The 16,736-nt window shown below is 42.5% G+C and overlaps 1 protein-coding gene across 1 annotated transcript in view; it reads left to right on the top strand.

Annotated features, from left to right (window-relative positions):
- CCDC14 (coiled-coil domain containing 14) overlaps window positions 1-12,901 on the top strand; it is a 62,007-nt gene extending 49,106 nt beyond the window's left edge. The window contains exon 13 of the mRNA XM_070406352.1: window positions 11,356-12,901. Coding sequence (XP_070262453.1) covers window positions 11,356-12,259 — 904 coding nt within the window. The 3' untranslated portion in view covers window positions 12,260-12,901. The remainder of the gene's footprint in view (window positions 1-11,355) is intronic.
- The last annotated feature ends 3,835 nt before the right edge of the window (window positions 12,902-16,736 follow it).

Raw genomic sequence — 16,736 nt, 5'->3', positions numbered from 1 at the left:
GCTCTGATGAGGAGCTAAAGACTTATTTAGCAAAATGGTTAAGAGTGCTCTGACTCTAAAGCTAGAGAGACCTGAGTGTAATCCTAGCTATACCATGTTTTAGCTATATGACTTTGAGCAAGTTATTTATCTCTCTATACCTCAGCTGTAAAGTGGGGACATGAATAGGGTTGATGGGAGGACAAAGAAATAACTCAGGAGAAGCAGTTAGCACAGTAGCCTTCCTGCCATATGATGATGGGTAAGTCATTAGCCTCTTTGAGCCCCATTCATCAGTAAAATGAAAGTTGGCACCTACCCTTAAGATTCCTATGTACCTGAACAAGTCTTTACTCAATAAAATCACCTCAATTTTTATATAATATACTAGAGAGCTGGTGCACGAAATTCGTGCATGGGTACAGTCCCTAGGCCTGGCCTGCAATCGGCCATTTTCCCCAGCTGCCTGCAGTCAGCCCCGCCCCCCGCCACCACCCACCTCCGGTTCCCCATTCGCCATCAGGTGATTGGTGCCTGACGGCTGGGGGAAGGGACCGAGAGGTTGGCTGTTCCTGCCCACTCGCCAGCCCTGCCCCTGCAGTGGGTGGCCATCAGGCAATCAGAGCCTGCCGGCCGGGGAAAAGAACCAAGAAGTGGTCAGTGCACCTCATAGTGACTGCTCCAGCCGTCGTTCTGGTCATTCTGCTGTTAGGGTCAATTTGCATATTACCCTTTTATTATGTAGGATAGAGGCCTGGTGCACAGGTGGGGACCCCTGATCAGGGTGGGGGTCGCCACTCGGATGGGGCCGGCCTAGGCAAGGGGCCGCCAGTGGTTTGCAGGCCGGCCACGCCCTGCAAGAGCTCCAGTGTGTGTCTGGCCTATCTCACTCAGTCCTGAATGGCCAGACCCCAGCAGCAAGCTAACCTACCAGTTGGAGCGTCTGCCCCCTAGTGGTCAGTGTACATCATAGTGACTGGTCAATCAGTTGACTGTCTGCCCCCTGGTGGTCAGTGCACATCATAGCGAGCAGTTGAGAGGCCTTAGCATATCATTAATATATTATGCTTTGATTGGTTGAATGGCCAACTGAACAACCAGACACTTAGCATATTAGGCTTTTATATAGGACTAGAGGCCCGGTGCACAAAAATTTGTGCCCTCGGGGGGGGGCGGGGTCCCCCAGCCCAGCCTGTGCCCTCTCGCAGTCTGGGACCCCTCGGGAGATAACAACCTGCTGGCTTAGGCCTGCTCCCGGGTGGCAGAGGGCAGGCCCAATCCCTAGGTGCAGCCTCTGGTCAGGCTCAGAGCAGGGCTGATTGGGGAGTTGGGGCACCGCCCCGTCACGCACAGAGCAGGGCAGATCGGGAGATTGCGATGACACCCTCAGGCTCAGGGTAGGGCCGATTAGGGGGTTGGGGCACCGCCCCCTGTCACACTCAAGGCTGGATTGATGGGGAGGTTGCGGCGCCACCCCCTGTCACGCACAGAGCAGGGCCGATCAGGGGGTTGGGGGGCTGCCCCCTGTCACTCACAGAGCAGGGCCCATCAGGGGGTTGGGGGGCTGCCCCCTGTCACTCACAGAGCAGGGCCCATCAGGGGGGTTGGGGCTCCATACCCTGTCGCACACAGAGCAGGGTCGATCAGGGGGTTGGGGAGCTCCCCCCTGTCACGCACAGAGCAGGGCCGATCAGGGGGTTGAGGAGCTCCCCCCTGTCACTCACAGAGTAGGGCCGACAGGGGAGCTAGGGCACCACCCCCTGTCACACACAGAGCAGGGCGGATCAGGGGGTTGGGGCGCTGCACCCTGTCACACTCAGGGCAGGGCCAATGGGGAGGTTATGGCTCTACCCTGTCACACACAGAGCAAGGCCCGTGGACGGGGGTTGGGTGCCACCCTCTATCACCCACAGAGCAGGGCCAATCAGGAGGTTGGGGCACCACCACTGTCACACTCAGGGCAGGGCCCGTGCGGGGGGGGGGGGGGGGGGGCGGGCGTTGGGGTGTCGCACCCTGTCACACACAGAGCAAGGCCGATCAGGGGGTTGGTGCGCCGCACCCTGTCAAACACAGAGCCGCAGGGCAATCAGGGGTTTGGGGAGCTCCCCCCTATCAGGCACAGAGCAGGGCTGATCAGGGGGTTGGGGCGCCTTCCCCTGTCACGAACAGAGCAGGGCGGATAGGGAGGATGTGGCCCCGCCCCCTGTCACGCTGATTTCGGTGCCGGGAGCCTCGCTGCTCCGCTGATCCCGGTGCTGGGAGGCATATTACTCTTTAACTATATAGAATAGAGGCCTGGTGCATGGGTGGGGGCCGGCTGGTTTGCCCTGAAGGGTGTCCTGGATCAGGGTGGGGGTCCCCACTGGGGTGCCTGGCCAGTCTGGGTGAGGGGCTGAGGGCTGTTTTCCAGAAGCGGGTGACTGAAGCTCCCAACCGCTCCTTTTTTCTTTTTTATTCTGGGCCAGCTTTAGCTCTGAGGCCTCGCTGCTGAAAACATTGATACAATGTTGCGGTCTGGCTGGCTGAAGCCCGGCTTAATGAAAGCCGGTTTCTGGGGTTTTGTTTAGCTTCTTATTTGCAACATAGTACATAGTTGCTTAGAGTTGCAGCTGAGAGGCTGGCAGGTCAGGTGGGGAATGTTGGAGTCCGAAGTCACTGGAGCAGGCAAGCCTCCCTGCTCGCTTCAGTGCAGGGCTGCCGGCCGCCATCTTGGCTGACAGTTAATTTGCATAAGGATATGCTGATTAGCCAATGGGAAGGGTAGCGGTCATATGCTAATTACCATGTTTCTCTTTTATTAGTGTAGATTAGGCTTTCATCAGCGTTTCTAAAGTGTTGGCCTATACCAGTGGTCGGCAAACCGAGGCTCGCAAACCACATGCAGCTCTTTGGCCCCTTGAGTGTGGCTCTTCCACAAAATACCACGTGCGGGCACACACATACAGTGCGATTGAAACTACTTGGCCCATGTGCAGAAGTCGGTTTTCGGCCTGGACGAGTCTATTTTGAAGAAATGGTGTTAGAAAAAGTGGGGGGTGTCAGTGGGTCGGGTGACGGGAGACGCGGCACAGGTGGGCCGTGGGATACGCAGCGTAGGGGAGGTACATTGTTTTGAGGTACATTCGCTGAGGTCAACCCCTTCCAACTGTCCCATCCACACTCGTCTATCTGAAACAAGTATACAAGACGAGTGTGGATGGGAGAGTTGGAAGGGGTCGACCTCAATGAATGTACCTCAATCAGATTAGCAAAGACCAGCTTAGGAGTACCCTAATTAAGTTAATAACAATGTACCTACCTATATAGTTTAAGTTTAAAAAATTTGGCTCTCAAAAGAAATTTCAATCGTTGTACTGTTGATATTGGCTCTGTTGACTAATGAGTTTGCCGACCACTGGCCTATACGATTCTTGTTCAAAATAATAGAGAGATTTTCTCTTCTTATGAAAGTCTTTATAAGGTTTCCAAAGAAATAACATCTCTTTGGAGGGTACTTTTTGGGTGAAAACTCTGTTGTAATCAAGTTTTTATGGTAAAAAGAAGCCAGTCACAAAAGGCATCGTATCCTATGATTCCATTTAGATGAAAGGTGTAGAATAGACAAACTAATGAAAATAGTAGGCTAATGGTTTCCCAGGGCTGAGGAAAGAGGGAAAAAATAGAGAGTGACTGCTAGTGGGTATAGAATTCCTTTTTAAGGTGATAAAAATGTTCTGAAATTCAAAAGAGGTGATGATTGTACAACTCTATAAAATACTAAAAACCACTAAGTTGTATACTTTTAGAAGACAGAACAGCAAGCAAGCATGGTCAAGGTTGATGAGTGGTTGCTTTGGTGTCACTGGGAGCGTCTCTGCCACTCTAAGGTGCTTGATCCTCAGCCCCAAGCAGAAGATCTGGTTCCCTGAGAGTTTTCTTTTCTTCTCACAATTTCTTTAAAATTTTTATTTACTAATTGATTTTAGAGAGAGAGGAAGGGGGGAGAAATAGAGAGAGAGAGAAACATGGATTTGTTGTTTCACTTATTTATGCATTTGTTGGTTGATTCTTGTATGTGTCCTCTCTGGAGATCGAACCCACAACCTTGACATATTGGGACGATGCTCCAATCAACTGAGTTACCCGGCCAGGGCCTCACAATTTTTTCTTTATACCACAAAATCTAGCTCCTTTATGCGCATGAAATCAGAAGCTATTATCTTTTATTTATAAAGTACTTTGATTTCTTTTTAAGTTCTCTCTCTCCCATATTGTTTTATTTGTCCTCAACTCTGGAAGGAAGATTTTAATATCTGCATTTTTATAGATGGGGGAACTGGAACCATGCAAGTTAAGTATCAATAGAAATTTAATGACAGAGCTGGGACTAGAACTCACATTTCTTGATACCTAGCCATGTTTTCTTTTTATATTATGAGTGGCCAGATTATTATGACCACCTGATGTTTGTAGGAAAATTAGCTATAATTTTGCGCTGAAGTTGCTGGATGGCCAGACCATTATAAATAGGAGAGCAGGTTGTTTACCACAACAGTAGAAGTGATTTTTTTCTGAAAATATAGGTAAACAATGCGATTTAACAGCCTTTGAACGTGGGATATATTTGAACGTGAGTGGCCAAAGTATTATGACCACCCCATCAGTACTTCGTTGGGCCACCTTTTTTGCCTTCAATACTGAGGCGATTCTTCTTGGCATTGACTCCACGAGATGTTGAAAGGTGATATGAGGAATCTGACACCATGCCTGATGAATAGCGCTATCCAGTTCTGTGAGATTTGATGGTTGTGGAACCAGCTGCCTGATGGCTCTTTTAACTTCATCCCACAAATGCTCAATTGGATTGAGATCTGGTGATTGTGGTGGCCACCTAAGCAAGGTAAAGTCTCCCTCATGTTCTTGAAACCACTCCTGCACAATACAAGCACTGTGGCATGGCTCATTGTCTTGTTGGAAGAAGCCATCTCCATTGGGATACGCCATCAACATGATAGGATGAACTTGATCAGCAACGATACTTAGGTATGTTGTGCTATTCAGACATTGTTCCACACGAATTAAAGGGCCCAAATCATGCCAGGAAAACATACCCCAAACCATAACACTGCCCCACCAGCTTGAAGGGTTGTACTCATGCATGTGGGGTGCATGCTTTCATGCTGTTTCCGCCATCTTCATGATGCAACTGGAAACGTGATTCATCGAACCACATGACTTTTTTCCAATGCTCGACTGTCAAATCCTTGTGTTCCTGTGCGAATTGGAGATGTTTTATCTTGGTAACTGCAGACAGCAAAGGTGTTCGAACAGGCCTTCAGCTTCCATATCCCATACGATGCAGTTTATGGCTAATTTGCCTACAAACGTCAGGTGGTCATAATCTGGCCACTCACATTCAAATATATGCCATGTTCAAAGGCTGTTAAATTGCGTTGTTTTCCCATATTTTCAGGAAAAAATCACTTCTACTGTCGTGGTAAACAACCTGCTTCCCTTTTTATAATGGTCTAGCCATCTAGCAACTTCAGCGTGAAATTATAGCTAATTTGCCTATAGATGTCAAGTGGTCATAATAAAATGGCCACTCAGTGTGTGTGTGTGTATGTATTTTATTGATTTCAGAGAATAAGGGAGAGGGAGAGATGGAAACATCAATGATGAGAGAGAATCATTGATCAGCTGCCTCCTGCATGCCCCCTACTGGGGATTGAGCCTGCAACTCGGTCCTGTGCCCTTGACCGGAATTGAACTCGGGACCCTTCAGTCTGCAGGCTGATGCTCTATCCACTGAGCCAAACCAGCTAGGGCTCTTTTTATTTTATTTTTAATAATCCTCACTCAAGAATATGCCTTTATTGATATGCCTTTATATGCCCCAACCAGGGATTGAACCTGCAACCTGGGTATGTGCCCTGACCCGGAATTAATCCTATAACCTTTTGGTGAAGCGGACGAAGCTCCAACCAACTGAATCACCTAGCCAGGGCAAATTAAACTGCCTTGTTTCTTTCACTCTTGCATATGTCATGGCATTAGATAAAATAGTTTATTCCTCATAACAATTCCATGCCTAATGTAGTGTAAGTAAACCTTAGCCTTTTTTAATCTGGGAGATGGATGGATGGATGGATTCATTTGCTTATTCATTTATTCAACGAACATTAATTGTTATTATGTTCCAAATATATATGTGTGAAAAGCTCACAAAAACCTTTAATCACTTTAGTTGCTAAACATCCATATCATCAAGCAAAATGTTCATTCCAGTGCTTTTTAAGGAGATAACCTTTTTAAAGGATAAACTGGACTAAAAACTATTTAACATGTGTGGAGTAAGTGATAGTATAATTATTCCAGAAATTAGCATAAATGGAAGCCCAAAGAAATGAAGGGACTTACCTGACTTTCACAGCTAGTTGGTGCCTCAGTTTGGACCTTAGCCAAGATTTTGGATTTCCTCTTCAGCCTTGCTTACTGCTTTGAAAAGAACAGCTTCTCTCTAACAGCTTCTCTCGTTATTGAGAGATTTTTCTACCTTTGTACCTGCGTATTTTTTAAAAATAACACCATCTGCCTTTTCTGGTGTTCATTAGGAATGAAAAAGGATTCGCTTGCAAATGGAGTCTTCTCTTAACATTTACCCTAACACATAGGAACTGAGAAAGCTTATTAATTCTTATACTGTGTATTATCTGCTCTTAGGAAAGGCTGTCTAAACTATTAGATACACAGTTGTTTTGTTCTCCTTTCCTTAAGACTCAAAAATTTTCCTGCCATTTTTTTCCCATTGTTTTCAAAGACCTTTTATTTTTATGTGGGCATGGATCCCGCTCATCTATTAGGTTAACTTTAAATGATTATAGAATCATTGTGGGCTGGCTTACCATATGTCTTATAAAGGTTAGTACTACTTGTACATTTTCTGAAGATTGAGTAGCACCTTCAAAATGCAAGTACGTATTACCCATTGATGGCAATGTATTTTGCCCTTTAAATTAAAAAGCAAAACAAAATTTAAAAGTCTGTCTTTGAGCTTACTTGTGTCTAAATTCACCCATGTTGGTTATCCTATATAATAAAAGGGTAATATGCAAATTGACCCCAACTGCAGAATGACCAGAACGGACGCTGGACTAGTCACTGTGAGGTGCACTGACCACCTCTTGATCCCTTTCCCCAGCTGGCAGGCTCTTATCACCTGATGGCCATCCACAGTGGGGGCAGGGCTGGCGAGTGGGCGGGAACGGCTCACCTCTCGGTTCCTTCCCCTGGCCGTCAGGCACCGATCACCCCATGGTGATCAGGGAACCGGGGGTGGGTGGTGGCGGGGTCCGGGGCCGGCTGCAGGCAGTTGAGGAAGATGGCCCTGATTGCAGACCAGGCCTAGGGACCATATCTGCGCAAGAATTTTGTGTGCCAGGCCTCTAGTTTATAATATGTTTGGTGACACCCTATGCAATTCAATTAATTAGGAACATCGCCAGTACTATACTAGGCTCCTGTGACTACTTTGTACTTCAACATTAAAAAGTAAACTAACAACATCTAGCAGTACAGATTTTTCTACACATTATGCTTATATTTTATTATTTTACCTTTTTTAATGTTCATTGTAAATCTTCTCATTCATCTACCTTGTTCCTTGTCTCTGCAATTATATACCTCAGTCAGATAGATGATATCTTTTTATGTGTGTTTTTAAGAATCTCTCAGAAAAGAGATTTCACAAAATTTCTGAATGCCTTTCTTAGCCTATTAGGGAGGGATAATGGAACTAGAAGATACATATATATGTTCTAACCAAAATCCCCCTAAACCAGGGATGGGCAAACTTTTTGACTCGAGGGTCACAATGGGTTCTTAAACTGGACCGTAGGGCCGGAACAAAAGCATGGATGGAGTGTTTGTGTGAACTAATATAAATTCAAAGTAAACATCATTACATAAAAGGGTACGGTCTTTTTTTTTTTTTTTTTTTTTTAGTTTTATTCATTTCAAACGGGCCGGATCTGGCCCGCGGGCCGTAGTTTGCCCACGGCTGCCCTAAACCATCTCTCTCTTCTTTCTCCAACCTTTAATACATTAAAGGTTTTGAAATACATTTTTATCATTTTTTTAAAATATATTTTTACTGACTTCAGAGAGAAGGGAGAGGGATAGGAGATAGATACATCAACGATGACAGAGAATCATTGATCGGCTGCCTCCTTCATGCTCCCTACTGGGGGCCAAGCTCTCAGCTGGGCATGTGCCCTGATCGGGTATTGAACCCATGACCACCTGCTTCATAGGTCAACGCTCAACCACTAAGCCAGGCTGGTTGGGCCATTTTTATCAATTTTTAGATTTTTCTACAACAGATACAAAACCAATAAAATGTTGGGGAATATTAATATATTTTCAGTAACTAGTAAATCTTCTAATAACTTCTAAGAGCACTCTTACATGTACTGATAGTTATTTAAATAAGTATCTATATATATAAAAGACTAATATGCTAAGTGTCCTTACTGGTTGCTATGATGCACACTGGTTGCTATGATGCACACTGACCACCAGGGGGCAGACGCAACCAGAGAGGAGGGAGCCCAATTCCTCACAGGGCCGCATGATTCTACCTTTGCCTGTGGGTTATGTTGTTGCTGGGGCACTGTCGGCCCCAAATCTGGTTTACTACACACTTGTGTTTGCATTCCACACCCTGTATGACAGCAACTTTGCAAAGTGCCCTCTTACACTCTGGGACCCCTCAGGGATATCAGAGAGCCAGTTTCGGCCAATCCCTGCAGGCCAGGCCAAGGGACCCCACCTGCCAGAGGGACCCAGCTTATTCCAAAAACGCCTTTTGAGCCACGGTGCCACCCCAGGTGCAGCCCGCTGGGGAGGGACCACGGGAGGTTGGCTCCAAGGCATGTCCGGCCCATCTTGCTCAGTCCCACCCCGCCGGCCACCTTCTAATTAATTTCCTTTTAATGTGCACGAATCCGTGCACTGGGTCACTAGTATTTTTATAACTAGCTAAGAAAGAACCTTGCATGTCTTATGAAATGTGCCAGGTTTTTTTTGTTTGTTTTTTTATTAATCCTTACCCGAGGATATGTTTTCATTGATTTTTAGAGAGAATGGAGGGGGGAGGGGGGAGACAGAGAGAGAGAAACATGGATGTGAGAGAGACACATTAATTGGTTGTCTCCCACAGGTGCCCCAACCAGGGCTGGGGATCTAGCGTGCAACCAAGGTATGTGCCCTTGAGAATCGAACCTGGGACCTTTCAGTCTGTAGGCTGATGTTCTATCCACTGAGCCAAACTGGCTAGGACTGTGCCACTTTTCTAAGCATTAAATATCACTGGTTTAGTTGTATCCCATGTAATACAAACACAAATATTTTCTCTTTGTAGCTATTTTAGGTGCGTTAAAATTTCAATTTCTTTAATTACGGAGATTTTTCTTTTAATTTCAGAGACAGTGATGAGTCACATTTTGTTTATACATCAGAAGCTTAATGGTTGACATTAATTTCCATAGACTGAGCTGTTATTAATGTCATTGTCTCTTCCTCCCTTTCTTGATCACTATTTTGTCCACAGCAAAGATAACATTTTTATTTAAGTCTGGAAAGAAACCTCATCATAACTATGTATTCCTTTTCCAAAAATAAATAGAAATTTCAGTATGTAGTTCTGATTGAATTAATTAGAGGGGTCATTATTCATTTTAGCATTCCTTTAAAGATATGTTCCTATAGCATTTTTTTTTCTTTTAATAATAGCTCATTAGCTTCTTGGAAGTTATGTGAGAAAAAATGGCAGGAGCCATTGCCATTTGAAAAGCAATCAGAACTCAAAATAGAGCCTGACAGTGTAAGCCAAGTTGGAAAAATATTTTTTTTTGTAGGGAAAAAAAATCATTCATTCTGTATCCAGAGATATAATCACTGCTGTTTAATATAGAGATTTCCTTTTAGTATTTTATTTAGATGTGTGTGACTGTTTACAAAAATAGTATTATATGCATATTACTTATGGCCTGCTCTTTTTAATTTAACCTCATATAATGAATATTTCCCCATCAATATTCATTCTTTGCAATATTACTGTAAATGTTGTGATGCAGTTATACCATAATTAACCAAAACAGTCCACTGTATTTGAAGGTAAAGATGTTCAATCCATCTGATCCATCTGTTTTTTTTTAATTATAAATGATATCTTTATAAACACATCTTTGGGTGCAGCCTCTTGTATATAGTTATATCAGTATGACAAATTCCTAGAAGTGCAAATTGGTGTGTCAAAAGTGTGGGATATACAAATCTTCTGCTGTATTGCCAGTGTGTTCTCCAGAAGAGTTAAACCAGTATACACTTGTAGTACTTGCTGCTCCAGGCTTCTCTAACAATGGTGTTTTTATTTTACTATGTTAATTTGGTAATCCAAAAGATGCACATTTAGAAAATTTTAATTTCTTTGATTATAAGTTGTACTCTTAAAACATGCTTATTGGCTGATTGCAAGCTTTTAAAATTACCTATTGATGTCCTTTGTATCTTTTTAAAATTGGTGTGTTTCTTGTCAATATGGACAAATGTGAGTGAATTCAAATAGACGAAGGCTTAGTACAAAATGGCTTTAATAAGACTACTAATAAAAGTTGCCATAAATGGACACCTATTTAGCCCGAAACTGTGCTAAATACATTATCCTTATATTTTATTATTTTATCTTATTTAATGTTCATTGTAATTCTGTAGTAGGCATCTTTATTTTGCAATTGAGGAACTTGAGCTTCAGAAAGGTTGAGTGCCTTGCCCAAGATCACAGCTAGTGGTAGCAGTAGGATATGATTCCATTTCTGTCTGACTTCAAACTCTGTGTGGTTTTCCTTAAGTCACACTTTTCCTGGTACTTAGCTGTTGTTTATACCGATTTATGCTAGATAATTTTCTAATCATCCTTTTTTACCAGTATTGCTACAGTGTCCTTTAAATATATATTTGAAATGGAGAGAAATAACTTAATTACTAATAGAATCAACTACCAAATAAGTAGTATAGTTACCATTTTGCAATGTTTCTCAAGAATAAAGCATCTCCATACCTTAAGAGAAAAAAAATGCCATCTTTATTTTTAGACATAATAATATTAGATTTGATGCACACCAAGATCTTTTATCATTTGTTATTTTAATTAACTCTTTGGAAAGGAGCATATTCTATGATTTTGTGCTTTTATTTATTTATTTATTTGTTTGCTTGTTTATGCTTTTCTCCCTATTAAGAACCAGGCCACTTGCCTCAAATTCTTTCTTTTAAACATGATATATAATGTAAGAAATGGGTAAAACAATAATTAGTGTACTAAATTCTTCTTAACAGAACTTTACAGAGCAGTATGGCAAAGCTTCTCTCAGATCTCAGTATGGACACTGCTCGCTCCAAGCCTGGGAATAATCTTACCAAGTCACTTCTGAACATTTATGAAAAACAACCTCAACATGACCCAATCTCTGCTCAAACTTCCATAATGAGCTACTTAAATAAGTTACAAACAGATCGCACTTTTACACATTCAGAGCCACTTTCTGCAATTAACAATGCAGAAAACATAGTGCCAGATAGGCCCTATGAAAATGTTCTGCCTTCCAAAAGCCCTCAACACAGTAACACCAGGAAAATGGAGGAAGTATCAGCCCCTGGAATTATTTATACCCTTTCAAAACAGGATTCTGAAGAGGAGAGCGAAATTCCAACTCTAACAGAAGGTGAGTGTAATCTGGATAATACAATTTATATTCCCTTTGCTAGAAGTCCTTCTAAAAGGAAATCACTGTCTACGAGAGTGTCCCCCCAGCCTCAGATCAGTGTAGCTCCACGACAGCTGCTCAGCAAGGGCGGACCTGTCTCAGAAAAAGAAAATAAATCATGTGCACCTGGAGTGTGTTCTGCCAAAAAGGGAGCAGAAGATGCACCTGAGAAACTTTCCAGAACAGCTGAGATGGAGGACAAGCAGCTCCTCAAGAAAATAAAGGAAGCCATCGGCAAGATCCCTGCTGCCATTGAGGAGCCACAGGATGGGGCTGCGTGCCACGTTCAAGTGAAAAGCAGTGCGGTCTCCGACGGTAGCTTTTTAAATTCTGACTTGACGTCTGACTGGAGCTTCTCTTCTTTCTCAACATTCACTTCTCATGATGAACAAGACTTCCGAAATGGCCTTGCAGCTCTGGATGCCAACATTGCTAGACTCCAGGAGTCCTTAAGGTTTGGTCTTCTAGAGAAATGAACTCGGAAGAAGACAGATTGAGTATCAATGTAACTTGGTTACATTGAATGTATATTTTAAATTTCTTTATAGTGAAATGATGTTTTATATTAATTATGTGGGGAAAATAAATTGAATAATAAGTTTATTATTGGAATATAATGATACTGTAGAGCTTATAAAAAGTCATCTTAAATTGGCAATTGCTAAGAGAAGAAAGGGAGTTGTAGATAACTAGAGAAATAGTATAAATAATATTTTATTTTAGCACTTAGCAATTAGAGTTCTTTTATTAACCTGCTGGGCAAAGGTTTGCAGGTTGGATGGATTCTCTAAAGGATAATTGGAAGGGAATCTCTGGGTACAATTTACTGTATTCACACTAGAGTTTCTCTTTCAGGAGTCCTTTTTTTTATGGCATTGTGTTTTTTATATGTGATGCTCTTTGCTACAGGCTGGTGTTTTTGGTGAGCTATATAAACATTTAAGACAAAGTATTCCACTTCTTAAAAAACATTAAGTGGTCCAATAAAATATTGGTTACATCCTAAGTGAGCATATGGTTTCTTAAAACTTTGGCACTTTTCTTTTTATCCTGATTGCATGTTTAAGATCTTTAAAAAATAAAGTCAGAGTGATCAATGCTAACAGATAAGTTTCAGTTTTGGCAAACTATGTTTTTTAATAAATAAGTATTTGTTTTTTGTCCTTATTATATTTGAACATGATGGAGTTTGTAAATCTTGCACTGGTTATAACTCTGCCTTTCTGGACCAATTATCTTGAGCACTTGAGCTGATATGAACGAGGTTGGACTCTGCTTCTCTATACTAACACCCCTAACTACTCAGTATTTCTTCCCTCCGTGTAAGCAGCACATTTTTTCACTTAGGAAGATGAATATTGTGCTATCACTAATACTCCATATAGGTCACCTGCCTGGTCTCATGTGTTTAGTGCTTGAATAGGCTTTAGCATTACAGAAACTGTCCCAGAAACTCTTCCTGCTAGTCTTTAAGTGTTGGTGCTACAACTTCTAAAGTACCAGATATAGTCTGATTTTATAGATAGAAATATATTCAGGTTTTATAGATAGAAATTTCTTAAGTCTAAAAATATTAGATGAATTCTAGGCTATTTTCACAGAATTAACTGTTAATTCTTTTAATTTTTCTTACTTCCAGTATTCATAAATAAATATGTTAGTATATTTGGAGGTAATAGGTCACATAAGTTCTTTGAGTTCAGAAGTACCGGTCAGAATACAAAATAATAAAGCAAAGAAGAAAATTGTGTCATTTGTCTACTCCAAAATATTCAGCTGTTGTTCATATGCAGAAGTAATGGCTTAAGATTATTATATAATAATACAAAAAGATCATTCTGTTTAGCTCTTAATATAGGATGAAAATCCTTATATGTGAGAAAATTTTTAAATGCTTATGAGTTCATTTAATTAGGGGATTAATAATTTGATTAAAGAACAGATGAGACTGGAAAATCCTCGAGGGACTGTTTGATATAAAATGAGGGACTATTTATTTGATATACATAGCATAGAAACATGAAGAGTTCAGTTAAATTTCAAGGTGGAATATGATCCTAACAAAATGGAAGAGATAGTGAGTTTCATAGAAGTTTAAAGAAGGAAGCTACAAAATGGTAGGGGGAAACCTAGTAGGAAAGAAATTTCATTTGGATCGTAAAGAATGTATAGGATTTTAATAATTCTGTGAGTATCCTCCAAATGTCGACCCCTGTAGAAAGTCAGTATCACAAAACATAGGGGTTGGTTGAATAGTATATTTAGAGGATGGTGGGTACATCAACCTGACAAATGGAAGAGTCAAGGTTATATAATGGTAACATTTAGAAGAGTTGGAGTCAAACTGTAGAATGTCTTAAGCTCCAGGCTGAGGAATAACCATTAAACATGAAGTCATTGGGGTTTGGGTATCTTTGGTGGTGATACTTTTTTTTAAATGGAGGATCACCAAATGAAATTGGGTGTTCCTAAAGTTGCATAGAGTGATGGTAAATAAGAAGGATTAGAGGCAATAAAAGTGAAAAGGAGAGAGAAATTGAAATTTTTTTTTCAGTAGGCTTGATGATTTACCAGAAAGTAAAAGGGAAGGGGAAATCAAAGATGACTCTGATGTTTTCAGTTTGATCACTTGAGTCACCCTGAGCAACGTCTAAAATGAAAAATCAAGTTCTTGATTAAGTCCTAAGTTAAAAAATTCCAAATTTAGTCTTGATAACAGTACTATACCAGTAAATGGAGAGTGGGATAAAAAGGAGAGAAAGATTGCCCGTTCTCAGTAGTCCTCTTTAGATCTTCACATCAGGAGTCAGTATAACTATCTCATCATAGGAGGGTCATTCTGATCCCAAATCTCATAGAAGCCTTAGTGGAGTATCCCCTAACCTCTGCCAGGGTGAATTCAGTATCTCCTGATAGATACTGAGTGTAGAATGGAAAGGAACATCCTCCAGCATTTTGTCACTATGCTGCTGTCTTTGGATCTGTGGAAACTTCACAATGGATACAGTATTTGTGAATACCACTGAAGATGAAAGAATCTGATTCTGTTTGACCAAGTGTAGAGGTCCTAGGGGCAGGGCTAAAGAAACCAAAGAAATTACTTGATAACATTCTTCCCTTATTCCTACCACTCTTGGAGTTAGCAACTTTTCCAGTAATTTTTACTTTTCATGAATGGTGGTATTTATGTCAAGTGCTTTAAAAAATTATAAAGGCCTGCTTAAACTACATGGAAAGTAGAGCAGAATTGCAAGGCTATTAGGTAGAAAGGGCATGCAGCCAAATCACATCTTACGAAGTATGTATCTAGTGTCAGTGAATGAAATGAAAGCTCTGATATGTACCAGCTCCTAGTCTGGACTCAGAATACAACAAAGAACAAGACAGATATTCTCTGCCCTCAAGGAGCGACATTACAGTGGGACACAAGAAAAGGAACATACAAGTACTGTGAAGAAAAACAGTATAAAGAAACAAAAATGACAGAATTGACAAGTTTTGATTATCAGTGTAAGAGGCTCTTCCTCAAAAATTATGTTTAGGGGCTTAGAATTTAAGCATACTACTAGATAAATTGGATATGATTTACCAGCTAACAATCATTTTTCAAATCTGTTAACCCTAATTTTCCTTCTGCTCAAAATTGCTTAAACAGATGAGCTCTATAACTATATTACACCTCAGTGTTCTAGTATAACACTTGTAGAGAACAGGGCACTATTTTATTTAAAGCGTTTTATTTTAAGTAGGACCTCCCAGAGATTTATTAGAAACTAGGGGCCCAGTGCACAAATTCATGCACCTTGAAAGGAACTGTGGGCCGAGAGGCTGCGGTGGGCTCAGGGCCGGGTCTCGGCCCATCCTCCATTCCCCACCCTGGCCCCTCCTGCTTCAGCCCCCCAGTCCCCTGTCTGCTGGCAGCCCCACTCCCACCACCTCCACTCCCACGTGCTGACAGCATCGGCCCCACTCGCACCTACTGATGGCATGGAGCAATTGGGGCCGGCACCAGCAGTGGGTGTGAGTGGTGGCTGCTGCCCCAATCACGCCTCAGGAGCAGGGGGAGGTGGAGAAGCCCTGAGGGGCGCTCGGGGCCGGCAACTGCTGCTCGCACCTACTGATGGCGTCAAGCAGTCTGGGCCAGCGCCAGGCGCCGGCAGTGGGTACAAGCAATGGCTCCAGCGCCGGCAGTAGGTGCAAGTGGGGCTGGTGCTGGCAGCGGGTGCAAGCGCTGGGCGGGGACTGTGTCGTGCGGGAGCAAAGAATTTGCAGTAACCACCAGAGGCTTGCCCCATGACAGGGACCGGCACCCCACCTTGGCCTGACGCCCCCGCTCACCTGCTCCGCCATCACACTGTGGCCGACACCTGCCATATTCCACACACGCCCCCTGGTGGTCAGCGCACGTCATAGCAACTGGTTGTTCAGTTTTCTGCCGTTCAGTCTATTTGCATATTAGGGTTTTATATATATAAATAGTAAGATCTGTGGTACTTCTGAAGAGCTGAGCTTATAAGTTGAATTTTTGAAAGGACTTTAGAAGTCATGTATCTCACTTATACCCTTCCTACCCATATGCTTCTTAAGGGCAGGGACCAGGATTTAGTCATCTTTGACACCCCCTGAGACACTTAGTGTCTCTCATACTAGGCAGTTAATAACTATTGTTGGGCTTAATTAAATCCCTGACATGGTCATCTAGGCTTCACTGGATTTTCTCGGTGCTGGTAAATTCATGCAGCATCTTCTTAAGAGCTTGTTTGGAGGTTCTAGCCGAGGAGTGCAGCTACACATACACCCTTGACTGTAGACCGGTCCTCTCCTCTGGGAGAAGTTCATCCTCTTCGACCAAGTGCGCAGCTTCAGGAGGGACACACATGGATACATGGATCAGTGAGGGAGGAGGGGAACACCTGCCTAGCCAGCCAGACCAACCAAATCAACCCTGATGAT

The sequence above is a fragment of the Myotis yumanensis genome, unplaced genomic scaffold (genome assembly GCF_028538775.1).
Source record: "Myotis yumanensis isolate MYYU_CA2020_CCGP unplaced genomic scaffold, mMyoYum1.0.hap1 SCAF_2, whole genome shotgun sequence".
Taxonomy (NCBI): Eukaryota; Metazoa; Chordata; class Mammalia; order Chiroptera; family Vespertilionidae; genus Myotis; species Myotis yumanensis.
The sequence above is the reverse complement of the archived record's forward strand: the minus strand, read 5'-3'. Positions and strand labels throughout refer to the sequence as shown.